Below are 17,586 nucleotides of genomic sequence, written 5' to 3'. Positions count from 1 at the left end.
ATTAAATTGAGGCTAGATTGAGAAAAACTGTTCCCTTCAGCTGCTAAATATTTACACCCTGTCCAAGTCCAAATAGCTGGACAGCTTCGGAGCTCACTGGAAACAATTAATATAGAAGAGTTCAGTACAAAACCCCCTGCTCATCCTATCAGAGCATGGTGAGTCATCTCAGAAGCTTCCAGAATGTTCCAGAACACACGCTAGAGGTTGGACGATGAGGCAAATCAGCATGTATTTCTGGAAACAGCACATTAACTGTTGACTTTCTGATCTGCGGATAATAATAAAATGTTGCAACACTCAAATTATGTTTGTGGGTTTACAGTGAGGTCAGGCGGCGGAGTGGGGAACTGTGCCACTTCTGGATATCTCATCTCCTGATGATGAGCTCAAACAAATGGGGGGAAATATGCTGGTGATTGTGAAATTTTCTGGCAGATCCCTGCGAAGAGAGAGTCGATAAGAGGACGGCTGTAATTACAGCAATTCATCATTCCCCAGACGCCAAAGAGAGGGTGTCGAAGTGTTTATCTGTGACTCTAAATCGGCCTCTTTCAACAGCGAGGCGGCCCACAGCGCAGAGTAAACATCTCGCTCTTAATAAGGGCCAACAGGCTGTTTTGTCTGGATCCCCACTTGCCAGCAGACTGTTTGTAAGGCCCCCACAAGCTCTGAGTGAATACTGATGTCTTAATAGCAGGCTAACACGCAGCACAGTCCTCAGCGGTCAACACATAGAGAGGCGGTCTTGGAGTTTTTCCCCCCTCATCCTAAATGGTGTATTTTTCATTTTTGTGGCTCTCATTTGCAAGGGCTGTACAGTAAGGGTGGTCGATATGGTAAAAATAACATCAAGATAATTCAATACATTATCTTGATACTCAACATGCATATAAGATTTAGTTTTTCTGAAGTTTGATAAATTGGATCAGACAAAAAACAGCAGTGCCACATTTAATAAAAAACTCCATAAAACTATGAATATGTTTTTAAGTCAACATTTAACATATTACAATGTATTAAATGCAATTAACCAGGCATAATTATGCTCTTAGTAAAGCAACAGGCTGTATTTTTACATTATGCTGAAAAGCATACTGTGACATTATATCTCATTATAATAAGTATCGTCATATTGCCCACTCCCATCGTACAGGGTCATTTTTGGTGCCCACAGCACTGTGGTCTCAGCTGTGGCCTCTTATTTATAATTCCATGCAATATTGCAATCAGAGTGGACGGAATTGTTTACATGACACAAAATACTGCAAATGCAGTTAATTAATTTACCTTCACTGTCACTGAGTTGCAGTATGCTTAGATTCTATACTGAGCCACTGTATACAAGCGTAATAGCTAATAACTTTCCCAAGTACAATACATGCATAATCAATTTATATGTTTGTCCCACATGCAACCCTCAAGGACTCCTGTACTATATACACTGATATGTATATCACCAAATGACATCACCAAAGAGCTGATTTGGGAGGCTGAATGCAGAGCTTTCCCATTTGGGACAGGCCATCTGTGTGGTTTTAACATCAGCAGAAGCGTCCATTTGAAATTTCAAATGTTAGTTAAGCTCCTCCTTAAGCTGGATTAGTTTTACCTAGGGAGGTACTGCGATGTGAGAGACTACCGACAGCTAATTACCTTGTATAATTCATGAAACTCTGAGCTCCTTCAATAATAGCAGCCCTGTTTGAATTAACTTCACTGTAATGTAATAACAAATCCTGATATTGGACATCTGTAATTGTTTTTGGTGGTTTGGCACTTTTTCACATCAGGTTTCTGGAAGCCAGGAGACAAGGCAAACTGCTAAAACTGAGTTCTTGGCACAGTTCCTTTACCCGCAGGTTTAAAACAGCACTACTGTAAACTAAAATATTGTTAGTGATGGGCCAACTATAAGGAGAATGAAATTAAACATCTGAAGGTACCTCTCCGAAGGCAGAGCGATTTCTGTCCTGTCATGGAACATTTGTCAAGTTAACCAAGCCCACTTTACTAGCCTAATGCTACCCCATCTTGTACTAACTAGAAATTCTAATCTTAACACTGAAGTAAACATCCAGGTTATCTGTGGTAATTTGGGGAAATACTTTATTCCACAGCAATCAGCCAGTCGAATTTCTTACAAATTACATCACCAAACCTTTTCAGGTTAAACAAATCCAGCTTGAATTGTGAAGGGCCTTCCAGCTTGAGGGTCTATGATATCTTTGCTCTTCAATAATTATATTTCTACACCACTTTATGTTTTGGGCTATTTGTGATATGTAGCTAAAGATTTCTAAATTTTCAAATGACAAATGGCCATTTTTTATTATAGCTAGCTTGCGAGTGTTTGCTTACTGCACACCAAAGAATCATTCAATGACATGAGGTACTTTGCGGTCTTATAAAAAGCTGGGTTCAAGATAGTGAAGAACAGGATGTATAATATAAAGCCCATTTCACACCAGATGCGACATAGAACTGGAACCACTCCGCAAAGTCTGTTAGTTCACACTGGACGCAACACGCATACATTGCGAAGCAGGAGTGGTTGCCATTTGTGTGGCATTTTCACATAATATAAATGTCTGTATTGTCCATTTATTACTCATATGCTGTATGTAGATGACAAACAGATCCACAATAAAATCTTGACTAGCTGCCTTGACTGTTGCCGGCTTTCCCACCAGGTGACATAGTGCCATATGAAGAGGAGGAGATGGCCGTGTGTTCACAACATTAACCTAAAGGATTTCAGCCACCTGTTGATTTGTTTATTAGCCAGATTGTATTTTATAGCACAGACATTGCAGTTCTGTACTCTTTCTGGCATGCCGCATGTGTCAGAAATAAGACCCAAAACGTATTCTGGCGCTTCCCATGTGAAAGGCTACATTGATTAACATAGAAGCATATAGCATATGGCACCGCACAGTGCGATATGCAGCACGGTTACCACGTCTATTGCGAAAACGGCTTAAAAATATTGTCCACTGCGCCTGAACTGAAACACAGGACTAGTGTGGCTAGCATGGGAGAGGTTAGGGAGTTAGAACTCCACTGGCAGTGATGTATGGGCATCTCTGTTTGAAATGCAGCTGGGTGTTTGGATGGGAAAAGTGAGAAAGCCAAGAGCGAGACGAGATTGCTTCCTGCTTTTTTCTTTTCTTTTTTTTTTTTTAAAGTAAAAAGTGGACCATTCTGCCCCTACCAGCACCCTCTTTGGATAAATGGGAAACAAAGTATTAGCTCAAGAATCTCTACTTGGCAAGTCAAGCCAAAAGCACAACTCATCCACTTCAGTGTGAGGCACTTGGCCATCTCCTGCTTGTAGCAATCCTGCAGATTAATGCAGCTAGACTCGAACAGCATGAGGCTTGATAAGAGGAAGCTATTTGAGACTGTTACCCGGATTATATAATAGTAGGCTGTGTGATCAGAATACATTACTTATGACTAATGCATTTCAAACACACCTGTCAACCACGGTTTCCTGTTCTTTCACAAGAAATACAGCCATAAAACATTTCATCGGTGAATAACTGCACTCAAATGTAACTGAAAACAGTCTCATATTGCAAGTAACAAAGCTTAAAGCTGATGCCCCAATTTAGGGCCTACCTGATGCTACACTAATTAGTGTATGTTCTTTGCAAGAATCACATTATAATCAATAAGATATGAGTAGGGGAGAGCAGGGCTAAACCTAACACAAGGTAAAATATAACCTGGATGTTTTATTTAATTAAACAGGTTAAAGAAGAAAATGCTTTTAGTCATATTATCTTATTGCCATAGCAACATCATCTGCAAATTTTGATGACAGTAAGACAAATATTTCTCAAGATTCACTCTGTAGATTTTTTGGTTACTGAGCTACTGAGTTGTGTGTAAATAACTCATTGTGAGAGGCATCCAGGCTACAGTACAGCCTCCACATGGCAGGGTTAGTTGTAACGCAGTATTGCAAAGAAACCTTGAAAAAAGCCCATATACTCAATCAGATATTTCAAATAACATACTATAGAGATCATGTAAATAAAATATATTTCATTTTTATGAAATGTTACTATTTGTAGATCCACTTTCAGGTCAAAAACAAATGAAGTCTTTTCACTAATCATATTCGTTTTAATGTATATATATTTATGTATTTAGGCTGAGAAACTCATCTAGTTCAAACAGCACTATATTGTATGGAATTAATCATGTTTTGCATCAATCTGACAGACTTTCAGCAACTGTTAGGACTAGCCCCTCTATCTGTTACAACTAACAACTCTTATAGGGTAAGTTTGCACTCCAACCATTTTCAGCTGAATTGTCCACAAATGGCAGGTGCTGAGAACAAAGCTCTTCTTTCTGTTTGTAGCAGAGCTGTACGGGCTGCGTGTGCTAAAATTATTCAAATTAAGTGATTATTAATAATTAATCATTCATGTAATAATTAATTAAAATTAATTATTTAAATGATTAAAATTTCAATTATTACTCTCACTCAAATGTTTTCATTTTTTTTTCTTTTGTTTTCTCTCCAATTTAGTCGCACCCAATTCTACCTGCTAGCTATGTCTCTCCCTATCACACAGTGCTGCCAAGCTGGAAAGGTCATGTAAACACCATACTCCGAAATAGAAATCCAATTAAGAAATCTGATAAAGAGAGTTGGATTTAAGCTCAGTAATCAGATTTCTCAATGCATGTAAACTCTTACTATGATTTCTTTCAAATTTCTTAGTCTGCCCATGTCCAGAATAGACGGTGGATGTCGCGAGACGCAGCAAAACACTGAGTGACGCTGAAACCAAACATAAATAAACATTTTAAATATTCTTCATCTCCTAATAATGCATGTTCATATTCTCAAGTAAAGTGGCAAGATATTTAAAGAAAACGCAGCATAAAGTTTGAGTTTTACATTACGTCTGTGTCACATCTTCTGGGAGTTTACTGGCTGGCTGCAAAGTAGAAATCTGATTACTGCCTGACTCATATGGACCCAGAGTTTCCTCATCGTGTTGATCAGATTACTGTCAAAATCTAATCTTCTGCAGTTGTCGCATTATTAAGTGCATGTAAATGCATTCCATGTTGAACCGTTGATGAGTATTAACGATGGTATAGATATAGTACTGGCATACTGATGATAAGCATCAGTAACAGACCAGACATTTAAAATCAGCAGAGCAGAGGATAATAGACCATATTGACAGGTGGAAACCTTTTGATAAGGCTAAAGACCTACCTAATCACCAGAAAATTAGCTAATTTGAGCAGACAGTGGTCTATTGCTGACTGGTTATACTAACAGTTTTTGCCATTCAGGCCCAAAGACTCCTGTTCAGTTAGTGAGCATGCAGCTTAGCCTGAGCTAAGGAAGATGGATGTTCTGGCAAAAGCACACTCCCACAAGCAGATGGTACCGCACAGCAAGCACTCCCTTTTACAGGCTGCCCTATATGTGTGCATGTGTGAGTGTGTCGAGGCAGAGCTAGATAGCCCCTTAAAATAATAACTCAGCAAAAAGTTCAAATGACCTCAAATGGCATCCAAAATGTCTTCTATAGAACTATAGAACTAATATAGCGAATAAGTGCTTAAAAAACTATATATAACTAGACAAATGCACAGAAATTCAGCCTTCAAAAAGATTACCATTACCATTTAGTAGTTATATGCAGCAAGTATATTAGACATTTTTAAAATCACAAACAAGTCTGATTACATAACCACCAGTTCTGGTTTGAGGGTAGTGTGTGATAGTTTAGAGATGCAGCTTGCACAGCGCTACATGGCGAGCTACAAGTTTCCATTATATGCTATCAAGCTTCACAGCTCTAGCTCAAATATAAAGACGTAAAATTCAGATACCAGACATCCCTCAGCAAATCTACAATTAACGTAATGGGAAGACTGTATAAGTTGGATTTTTTTGCCAAGCAATTAACCTCAACCAACTGCCGCATTGGCTATGAATTGGGTCCTGAAATGAATTCAAGCAAGCCACTTTTACCACCAGACAAGGTAAAACAAAAAGAGGCAGGTCTATTTACTCCTGACTGAATAGATGTCATTTTGCTCACGGCATGGACTGAACTGATTTTCTGCCATTCTGTGTTGCCACACAGTGAACTAGTAATGACAAAGAGTGGCATTCAAGAACACTTCCACCGTAAGCAGCGTCAGAGCTACTCCTTATCACTACTTGCTGGTGTTGGCTGAAGCCGGAGGAGGCGGGAGAAAGGCTAGTCACATCCTAACAAGTGTCCTCAATATGTCTCACACACGCCTCCAGCCTCTGAGGAACCGTCGCCAGAAGGATACACTCTTCCCTTTCAGGGGGAAGAAAAACCAGAGAGAGATATTCTTTTGATCAGAGCCATGGGCTGGATATTTCAAGGAACAACCCATTCAAACCTGCCTCTTTGATATAAAGCTTGTAGCTTCTATATGCAGGACTAAATGCTTCTCAGAAGTTGACAATGGCCTTTTTGGGGTAAATACATCATCAGAAACAAAGAGTTAATGGGCACTCGGGAGAAAAAAAAAAAGAATGTGTGAATTCTGTTTAGCATGGAAATAAAGCTGCTCTGTAATGACCTTTCCCAAAGCCTAACTAAAGCACTAAAAAGCTGGAACGGTATTTAAAAAAAAACAAAAAAAAACACACACACTGGAAGCACATAAACACCCTAGACTTTCACCTTCTGCTTTTTTTGCCATCTAGGACACTGTGATAGAGCCCATGTCTGTTCACCACAAAGTGACATCTTACACACAGTAGGACTGGGATACCAATGTGTAAGTGAATACCAGTATCCCCTATATCCCCTAAAACTGATTTCCATTAAGAGTTCTTCAGGCAAGACTCCTAACACTGCATCTGCCTACATCTGTAATGATTAAAACATGTTGCTCTGAATAGCTGGAGAGCCAAGTCAACCACCTTTCCTAGTGGGTATGCCTGCATTTCATGCAGAGAGCACCTCTGCTTCACTCCACAAGATCAATGAAACAGAAACTCAGACAGTTTGAATAATAATACTAAACAAAGCTACACTGTAAAAACACATGCCAGCTTCATTTTAAGGCAATTGTCTTCACAGATTTAGAGTTAACTTGTTAATCAATGCCCTCACATTGACTCAAAAAAGCTATAAAACAAGTTGCCTTAAAAGTTCAAGCTGGCCCAACTGTTTTCAAACCAGTCAACAGAACCCTCAATCAGTCCATATTCTTGCTCTACCCCAGCTCCCAACACAAGGGAAGCCATTAAAAACACTGAATACCTGGTATATGTGTACTTGGAGCTGCATTACAGCAAAAGGCCATTTATTTATTTATTCACTTATTTATACTTATATATAGTTTACAACAATAATACTAATAATTTCCTTTTTATTTTTAGCACATTGTGATAGATCATTTTCCTGATTAAAACTTATTGTGGTAACAGTTTGATTTTGTATCACCCACCCCTAATGCCAAGTTATTCCTACAGGGTAACAACACTCTGCTATTTCCCCCCACCAAGTTTCAACACATCTGACTTGACGGCTGGATAATTAGTTGAAGAGTTGAATCTGGCATGTCACAACCAAGAAAACAGTGAACTGTCCTGTGGTCCCCTATGACCCACTGTGACAAATTTGAGTGACTCATTTCTGGACAACAGCTTTAATGATTTCCAAATGTTTTTGTTGCTGTTTTTAATCTTTCTTTTAGATCAAAACCTTCCCTCTGCCCTAATGTTTAAAAGTCACACTTCCACTGAACGCTGGAGCAGAGAACACAGTATCTCTAAGAATTGCTGGGAATCCCTTCCTCTCTATCAGAGCCCAGCAGGAAGCAAGATTGTGTGTGTAAGCATGGAGGGGGAGGCGTGGGTCTTCCTGGCTAAACTTGCTTACTTTTCCCCACAAGAACCACAACAGTCACCCTGAAACAATGACAGGAGTCATTAGAGAGCCAAAAGTAAAGCCAACACACAAAACACTGGCTCCTTTCCTTTCACTCTCTCTTCCCTCCTCCCTCTTCCTTCAGCAGACGAGAGAGAGAGAGAGAGAGAGAGATAGAGAGAGAGTCTGGCACTGAGCCATCCTCTCTCTCACTCTCTTGCTCTGAGCCAGGCCAGGGGCTGTCCACTCTGTCAACAACCGGATGTTTACAGCTCAGCCTGTGCATCCCTCTTCACCCGACTGCAGGGAGATGTAAAAGCTATCCCTATTGTGTGTTGCACAGAACTTAAAAATGCAGTTCAAACGTGAAGAAACCCCACTATATTTGTTACGGTTAAGCAGGGTTCATGAATGTCTGCATAGCACAGATCAAGTTTGAATTTGCATGTCTGAAACTTTCAAGTTTCTCATAGCCCACTCATAGTACGCTGCAGTTATTTGTGTTGGCTATGAGATAAATGTTACAAGATGCTACCATTTGGAATTATAGATGGTCATTTTAACCATTTTTGCTATTAAATAGCTTAATCCCAGAAAAACATTATTTACACTGTACTTGGGGTTAGGCATAAGTGACTTAACGTCAACTGAAAACAGTATCATAAATCGCAGATAGATTACATCTACCATGACTGCCAATTTTGGTCCTTGCTAATCAGATAAAACCGTACTGCAGGCTTCCACACAGACAATGGCTTCCCTTGCATAACATGAATGGTGACGTATTACATTATTTTGATGTTGTGATTACATAAAGTGATTAAAAGCAAAGTACAAAACAATACGCATCATTGTTATTAATAACCCAACAATAATAGGCTGCAGTAACAGTAACCTATAGTCTACTTTTATATGGTAACTAGCCATTTTATGATTTTTAAAGTGATTTATAGCTGGTGAACGCATGACTTCTTAAACCTACAGCAAGAACTATCAAAATATAGCATTAACAAAGCTATCCAAAAGGTTCATGATCTGAAAAACGAGCATGTGGATGTCTTCTATGTGCCACTACCACATCACCTCCCATTCTGAAACAGGTTACTGGAGAAAAGATCCACGGTTTTCCATTAAAAAGATCTCTCAGTCTAAGTCAGTTGCAGCACCTCAGAGACTATTTGAATTTTTTTTTCTCCTGAACACACACCTACACGGTGTGCTGTCGGCATGTCATAGTGGCTCTTTTTTGGAATGCAGCTCCATCTTGACAGCCACTACAAACCCCCACAACACAATCTTCAATTGCAATGTCTACAGAACACAATCGGGCAATAGTACATTGCAATTGATCTCACAAGGCTAATTTATAATACTACCAGTTGACCTGAACAATAACTTGAGATGAATGTCACTATATTTAAATAACAATGCAAATCTGCAAATCTGTATTCCGAATGTTGAGTGTCATTCAGTCTCTAGTTTCGGGCCAGGTTTGATCAGGTTGGACACAAACTTGCCAGGCTAAATTTGGATTTAAATTCAAATCATGGTGCTGTGCTTTATGTGGATATGCAGGTAGAAATCGTATTCATGCTGTATTCTGGTTCAGTTCGAAATTTCAGCTCTACAACCCTGTACAGCACTCAGGTTGAGCCTGCAGCTGCAGAACCCATTTTTGAGCCCTTCTGAGTCCCATGTATTATGCAAATGGAACAAGCACAGATGAAGCACGGCGTGAGACTTGAACGCCAACAGGCAAGAGGGAGAGGGTGACGAGAGTCAGAGTGCCTCTGCATGGTAAAATGAATTTTGATGCCATTTGGAAAAGTACACACAGCATAACATGCTCATTTATGCAGTAAATCAGGCATAACGCCTTAAATGACACCTTACAAGGTGTTTGCGAGTGCTGTTAACACAACCATAACAATATATAAGTGAAGAAACAGAACCTGGTGGACACTAGAGATGTACAAGGGTACTCAAGTACTCTTAACCGCTTGAGGTGCCAGTGTTCGAATACTGAAATCAGGACTCTGGTAGTCACTGTTTCATCACAGGAAGAGGGAGAAAATATACAGACCAAGAATTCAGTCAAATTAAGATTTTAGGTTTTATCACAACTGTAAAATCCAAAAGTTGCTTGTATTTGTGAGTATATTATACTTTGCTATTCCGAAACATAAGTGCATTGTGAAAAATACGCTGTTAAACATGAGACTGAGAAGGCTGAGACAGCAAGGCTTTTATCATTAAACAGGCTGGGTTGAACGGTCTTGTCTCTCTCTGTGGTTAGCTGGATATCTGTTAACTCTTATGGATACTCTGATATCAAAATTAGTCAGAATGCACATCCCTAAAGGAAACACCCATTGATACACTTTTTGCCACATAGTGTTTTACATGTTTACAAGTCTTTCTTATTAGCATCCTAGTATTCCAATAAGGTATTCTGGAAATTTTTGAAGAACACTGTTTGCTATTGTTTAGTTAGCACGTTTTTACCATTTTTAAAGTTTAAGTGTAAGTACACCATCCTTGTACCTTTCATTGTCCATTTTATCAGGTCCACTTACCATGTAGGTACGTGCACGCTGTAGTTCTACAATTACAGACTATAGTTCATTTATTTCTGTGGATAATTTGTTAGTCTCTGTAGCCCCTGTTCTTCAATTGTCAGGACCCCCACAGAGCAGGTACTATTTAAGTGGTGGATCATTCTCAGCCCTGTTGTGTTGCTGGGACACTTGAATGAAACGCTATACATTTTCTACCCACTCTTTTAGATGCTCCTGATTCACCTCTTAGATGTTAAGTCAGAGACAGTAGGTCACCTGTTGCTTCACAGTTTGTTTTATTTGTCCTCTAGTCCTTGATCAGTGGTCACAGGATGCTTCCCACAGGACACTGTTGGCTGGATATTTTTGGTTGGTGGACTATTCTCAGTCCAGCCGTGACACAGGTTTTTAAAAACTTCCTGCAGTACTGCTGTGTCTGATCCACTCACAACACCACCACGTCAGCGTTACTGCAGGGCTGCAAATGATGCCCCATCCAAATAATACCTGCTCTGTGAGGGTCCATGGGGGTCCTGACCTTTGAAGAACAGGCTAAATGTGGGCCAACAAAGAATGCAGAGAAACAGATAGACTACAGCTTGTAACTGTAGAACTACAAAGTGCACATGTATGGTACGTAAACGTGATAAAATGGACAAAGATTGTAGTACAAGGAGATGTACTTAATAAAGTGGCTGATCAGTGTATACGCAACACAAATACTATATTTAGAAATGCACAATATACTCTACAGTACTCTGTAAGAGTAGAATGTTTAGACAACAGTGGGCTGCTGAGCTAAAATGTCTGCGTTTTATTCATTGTATTGCTTTTGTAACCCTAGAGAAATAATGTTATACTGTCTGTAATGCTAATCCAGGTAGAATGTAGATGTCGTAATATTTATGTACCGGCATCACATTTATTACCTTCTAAAAGTGGGTTAATCCACACCAAATCCTGTGTCGTTTCACATCAGCACAACTGTTGCTAAAAGCACACACCCTTTTTCTGAATGAATATGAAAGCTTGTAGACAGCGGCGTGAACATACCTCAAAACTGTACTGTCTGCAGTCCCCTCCTAGAGAGATCTCCTTAAGTAGGATCTTCTCAATGTGTACCACTGCAACATCAAAGAACAGAAGCATCAGAATTCTGCTGCTGCGAGTTCTGTACTGTCAAGTGCTGCTGCATGAAACTGACAATGTTCAATGCTGAGATTATATTACTGGCCCTTAATGAGTCAAGGGTTCTTCTGTGGGTTTTAAATACACTATATTGCCAAAAGTAATCGCTCATCTGCCTTCACACGCATATGAATTGAGTGACTTCCCATTCTTAATCCATAGGGTTTAACATGATGTCGGCTCACCTTCTGCAGCTATGACAGCTTCGACTCTTTCTGGGAATGCTTTCCACAAGGTTTAGGAGTGTGTTTATGGGATTTTTTTGACCATTCTTCCAGAAGCACATTTGTGAGGTCAGACACTGACGTTGGATGAGAAGGTCTGGTTCACAGTCTCCGCTCTAATTCATCCCAAAGGCGTTCTACTGGATTGAGGTCAGGATTCTGTGTAGGTCAGTCAAGTTCTTCAACACCAAACTCACTCATCCATGTTTTTATGGATCTTGCTTTGTGCACTGGTGCAGTCATGTCGGAAAAGGAAGAGGCCATCCCCAAACTGTTCCCACAAAGTTGGGAGCATGAAATTGTCCAAAATCTCTTGGTCTGCTGAAGCATTAAGAGTTCCACTGGAGCTAAGGGACCGAGCCCAACTCCTGAAAAACAACCCCACACCATAATCCCCCCTCCACCAAACCTTACACTTGGCACAATGCAGTCAGACAAGTACCGTTTCTCCTGGCAACCACCAAACCTAGACTTGTCCATTGGATTGCCAGATGGAGAAGCGTGATTCATCACTCCAGAGAACACATCTCCACTACTCTAGAGTCCAGTGGCGCTGCTTTACACCACTGCATTCGACACTTTGCATTGCGCTTGGTGATGTAAGACTTGGATGTAGCTGCTTGGCCTTGGAAACCCATTCCATGAAGCTCTCTATGCACTGTTTTTGAGCTAATCTGAAGGTCAAATGAAGTTTGGAGGTTTGCAGCAACTAACTCTGCAGAAAGTTGGTGACATCTGCACACTATGCGCCTCAGCATCCGCTGACCCCGCTCTGTCATTTTACATGGCCTACCTCTTCATGGCTGAGTTGCTGTTGTTCCCAATCCCTTCCACTTTGTTATAATACCACTGACAGTTGACTGTGGAATATTTAGTAGTGAAGAAATTTCACAACTGCACAGATGGCATCCTATCACGGTATCATGCTAGAATTCACTGAGCTCCTAAGAGCGACCCATTCTTTCACTAATGTTTGTAGAAGCAGTCTGCAGGACTAGGTGCTTGGTTTTATACACCTGTGGCCATGGAAGTGATTGGAACACCTGAATTCAATGATTTCCATGGGTGAGTGAAGACTTTTGGAAATATATACTGTGTATTATGCCAAATGACTGGCCAGCATTATTTTGGCCACAATTATTTGTTTGTTGGGTCAAGTGAATGCCTAGATCCATCTAAACAAACATAGAAATCACCATGTGGAGGGCCTTTTCAGGTTGCTCAATTTAGAATTTATAAAAGATCTATTTAGCATATTGTGCCTTTTTGCAATATCAGAATTGCCAAGGTCAAAACTGCAAAAGCAATCATTAACCAATGCGTAGACCTACTTCTACAGAATGGTAATGTCAGCTGAATAGCTCTGGTAGAGGACTGAAGAAGGACCAATTCATGTTAATGTACTGTACCTTGTCTCTGAGGCATGCTGCTGAGGCGCTGGACTGGACCAGGACATGGTGACCACGTTCTGCTCCCCTCAGTGTGTGAACAGAGGTAGTCTGGCCGAGAAAACTCGTTCTGCTAAAGCAACAGAGAAAAGAAAATCATTCAGTGGATTCATCAATATTACAAAAAACTATGTATGCATAGTACATGTTCCCACCATGAGTCTCTCACCACATCTGGAAGTTGTGTGCTACTGTCAATGAGATTAGGGCATAAGTAGGCAAATGTACGTAATATGACTCTGTAACTGCCACCTATTGTGTGTTCCTTAGAAATGGTCCAGTCCACTTAAAAGTAAATTGAGATTGGAAATGCCATCACAGCTGATAATGAACATAAGTAACCACCAATTTGCATAATGCAAATTAGACTGTGCTACAACTTTCATTCACCCTTAGCCAGGATAGCACTTTTGCTTGAACTAGGTTAGACCTCTAAAAGCCACAGTATACTGACCTAATATTCCTCAACAAACACCAACACTAACATTGGCCGTTCTAAAATAAGAACAATATGCCAAAAGAACCAGGAAATATTAAACTGTTCTAAATCAGTAAGGATAACTAAGGATAACTTTCTAAAACACTGTAACTTTGGAAGACTTTCCAGAACCATGTAAATGGAAAGAACATTCGGTAAAGATGTAAATGGCAGGAACATTCTGGAACAGTGAAAATGGGGACAACATTCAAGAAGAGTGTGAATTGGGGAGAACTTTTGTAGATGAACGTAAATGGGGAGAACTTTCTAGACAGGTGTAAATGAAAGAAAAACATTTTAGAACACTACAAAGGAAAAAAGAACATTCCTGAAGAAAAACAGGAAGGTTATTAATGATGCTCAATGATATCAGAATCATATGAGTAAAAAAAATAGACTGACGTTCAATATTTTAACCATCTATCCATTTTACTAAATTTATAACCCTACAGCAATTAATTTATTTCCCTGTATAATGCTAATCCAGATAGATAGAGCCCCAATTTCAAACATTTGTATAAATGTCTGTGTCATCATTGGTAGATATGTAAATGAAAATATAGGTTATTGCCATTGGTTGTCAATTTGCATATCGAAGCATCCTTAGTGAACATTCTACAACCATGTAAAAGTGGGCAGGACATTCAAGTACAGTGTGAATACAGAAGAAAATCTAGAACAGGGTCAATGGGGGAGAGAACATTCTGAAGAAGTGTGAACGAGGAGAAGATTTTAGAGACACCAGACAGTTATGGCATACCAACTCACTATTTGAGTCTGTTGGAGAACGTTGGTTGCACCTATAAAGTCATCCAGAAAAGTAAGTACTATATTCACACTCATTAAAACCAGCACAGATGGATCTGTTCCGGAAACAACTCAACAATCGCTGGATGGGTGGTTTAAGTGTGTGTGTACCAGAACGCATAGGCTAACATCCAAAGGCATTTCCTTTCTATGACCTCAACGGTTTATCCACCATGTCATGGCAAATCAGGCCTGACAGCCACACCAGCTAAAGGTCAGAGTGAAAACCATGACATCAGTGGGGTTATTCTGAACCCCAGCCATGAATTGGAAAAGCAGCCCACTTGTCACAAGACTTGTCAAAGTGACAAGACCCAAGGCATTAAAGGGACATTGGTGTTATGACGGGTGCCTAAAGGCTGCACATCTATTCAAAACTATTTGCTTAAAACCCAAAAGTGTTTGTTAAAAATTGCATCCCTGTTCCATGAATGAATCGAAGAAAAAGGTTCCACTTTTCCACCCCAGATGTAGTTGACCAGCCAAGACATGCATGGTGTCCAAACTTCGTTTCTTCAGTTTAACACTGGCGCTAAAGGGTTAATGCTGCTAACAAACACTAATAGTCAGCAACCACTCCAGGCCTTCAACACTGTTGCACAGACTTCTTGATGTGATGTAGAACACAATAGCATTTACTGCAAACTATAAAAATGAACAAAACCTCTCTGTGTGGCTGAAAGCAGAGCAGGCATTTTAGACAACAGGTGTTGTGCTTCTTCTGACTCCCCTTATAACAGTAGCATATGTATGCTATAGATAACGTTCATTGTATCTATCTATAAAAACTGTTAATCTAGCATCCATAAAAGGAGAGAACATTAAGAGTGTGAATGGGGGAGAACTTCTAGAACAGCATAAATGTGGGAGAACATTCTAGAACAGGAATGAGGGTATTTGCAGTAAAAGCCTTAAAAAAATATCACAGATATTACATATCTCACAAATATGACTGATATTTTAAATCAATACTGTTTTGATGTGCTTACTGCACTCAGGAAGGGCAGAACGTATAGGTGATGCTGGGTGCAGGTGTGTGAAAGGGAGTCAGATTATGCAGGGGAGTCAGATTTCTGCACAACCCCTATCATATAAAGCAGCAGCTTTTATCTACATGCATACATTTTGTTCATTAAAGATGCAGATAACTACTGATTTTTTGACTATGTCTGGTGGAAGTGTAAAAGTATATAAACTAGATTTTTAATCAAATTATTCCTATAAGTGTTAGCTTTGCTGTGGATTGGATTAGGATCCATCTTTTCCATTGTACTTGTTGGTTGGAACAGGTCCCGTCTTCGTTCTGGCACTTGATTATTCAGACAGTTTTAGTATCATCTGCTTGAGTCCTGACCTCAAATGCCTCTTTTCATAGATGAATCTAATGATAGTTAGTGACAGCAGTCTCACTCACAATTAATCCGCATGACTAAGTTTTCCCTCTGTCATATCACTCACAATTCCATAAGCACACGGTTGGGTTACTCTAATGGCATGCTGAAAATTTAACTGCATTAGGCATCTGAATTCAAGTCAATGCATACACAAATGGTGTCTGATAATAAGCACAATACCACAGCAGCAATAAAGACAGAAGCACAGAGCACTCCTAGATAGACTGAGTCATTCAGGAGGCTGTATTGAATCTAAACAGTTAGGGAAGCCCCATCGGGCAGGCGGCCTGGCCTATTCTAGAGCTGTGCAAGGCTCCACGGCCTAGGCCACACAATGCCAAGCCCACAATACAGCCATTCAGCCGAGACACCCGATGGCTCTGATCAAAAGCATACACAGAGAATAGCAGCAGACACAGCCAGCACATCACGGCCTGAATGCATGCCTAGGGCTGATAAGCAAACCATCATCAGGACGATGCGAAGTTGGACGGGTTCAGGAGGATGCTGATGCCTGGAAATTTTATTTTTTGTTGCACATTCCTCTTTGTTTCTGGAATGAAAGCTTGGAGAGATTTCAAAAGACAAGCCTGTAGAGAACAGTGCTATCAGGAGAGTGTGAGTCTTCTCTTCAAACGAACAACACAAAAGCCACCACAAATTTTCATAGACTCCCTTGTTCCTTTCAGAAGTGCATATCTAAAAAGGCAGCATGGCAGAAATGCGTCATAGGCTGCATGTTCACAAATTCCACGAACATAGACAGGACATGTTTGCCACATGATATGGTACGAATATTATGCTATTTGTGAAATAAGTGGATAATGGGGAGTCGCTATATATTTAACTCGATAGATAATCCACAGTTCGCCTGCTTCGATAACCTACTAACATCACAAAATAATATTTGCTCATACTAAGACTGTACCAATTCCAATACAATGCCAAAAAATGTTAGAAACCTGTACCAGCCATACTTCCCTCACTCTCATGAGGATTACTCATTTGCCATCTTTCATAAAAACCACTGGAAATGATCAAAACTAGGTATCTGGGTGCATCCTATCAGAGTAAAGCAGGGAGGAAGGTGCAGCGCTTCTGAATTTTCCTCGAAATTTGCAATTTTTGGGGCTTATTATGTTGGCACAGCTAAACCGATTTTGGCCAAATCAAACTGGGAGGTACATTATTAGAGTTCTGTAGAGTCAAGACATTTGAACACATGAACTACTGGAAATTTAATCAAATACTAAACTCAAGATCAGTACCAAAACTGAAAACTGTATAAATGCACTGATATACCCTTAACCCTTATAGTGAAAACAATGACCTACTACTTTGTTATTAGTAACTAATATCTGCATGGCATACTAACATTGGGCAACATGACAATATTTTATGATAAATTACAAAATTTTAAGATGTGATAAAATATTTATCACAATGTGCTCTGGGCTTGACAACAGTGACCAACTGCATGTTTCAATAGAAATTAGAGTATAATTAGTGCAATGCAGTATATGAACCAGCGAATAAAAATCACAGTATTTACACATGTGGCATTACTGGGCCATTCTGTCTGTCCGAA

General features: G+C 39.9%; 1 protein-coding gene across 5 annotated transcripts in view; it reads right to left on the bottom strand.

Moving 5' to 3' along the window:
• Positions 1 to 17,586, bottom strand: part of zcchc2 (zinc finger, CCHC domain containing 2) — a 41,523-nt gene that overhangs the window by 21,673 nt on the left and 2,264 nt on the right. For 4 of the 5 annotated variants that reach the window (XR_005131851.1, XR_005131852.1, XM_017707405.2 and 1 more), the window contains exons 2-3: positions 13,281 to 13,392; positions 11,513 to 11,583 (exon numbers count right to left, since the gene is read on the bottom strand). Coding sequence is in view for 3 of the 5 variants with exons in the window: in XM_017707405.2 (XP_017562894.2) it covers positions 11,513 to 11,583; positions 13,281 to 13,392 (183 nt within the window). In the remaining 2 variants the exon portion in view is untranslated. The remainder of the gene's footprint in view (positions 1 to 11,512; positions 11,584 to 13,280; positions 13,393 to 17,586) is intronic. The other variant, XM_037547699.1, reaches the window with a different exon arrangement.

The sequence above is a fragment of the Pygocentrus nattereri genome, chromosome 19 (genome assembly GCF_015220715.1).
Source record: "Pygocentrus nattereri isolate fPygNat1 chromosome 19, fPygNat1.pri, whole genome shotgun sequence".
NCBI lineage: Eukaryota > Metazoa > Chordata > Actinopteri > Characiformes > Serrasalmidae > Pygocentrus > Pygocentrus nattereri.
This window is presented reverse-complemented; position numbering and strand designations above follow the sequence as displayed.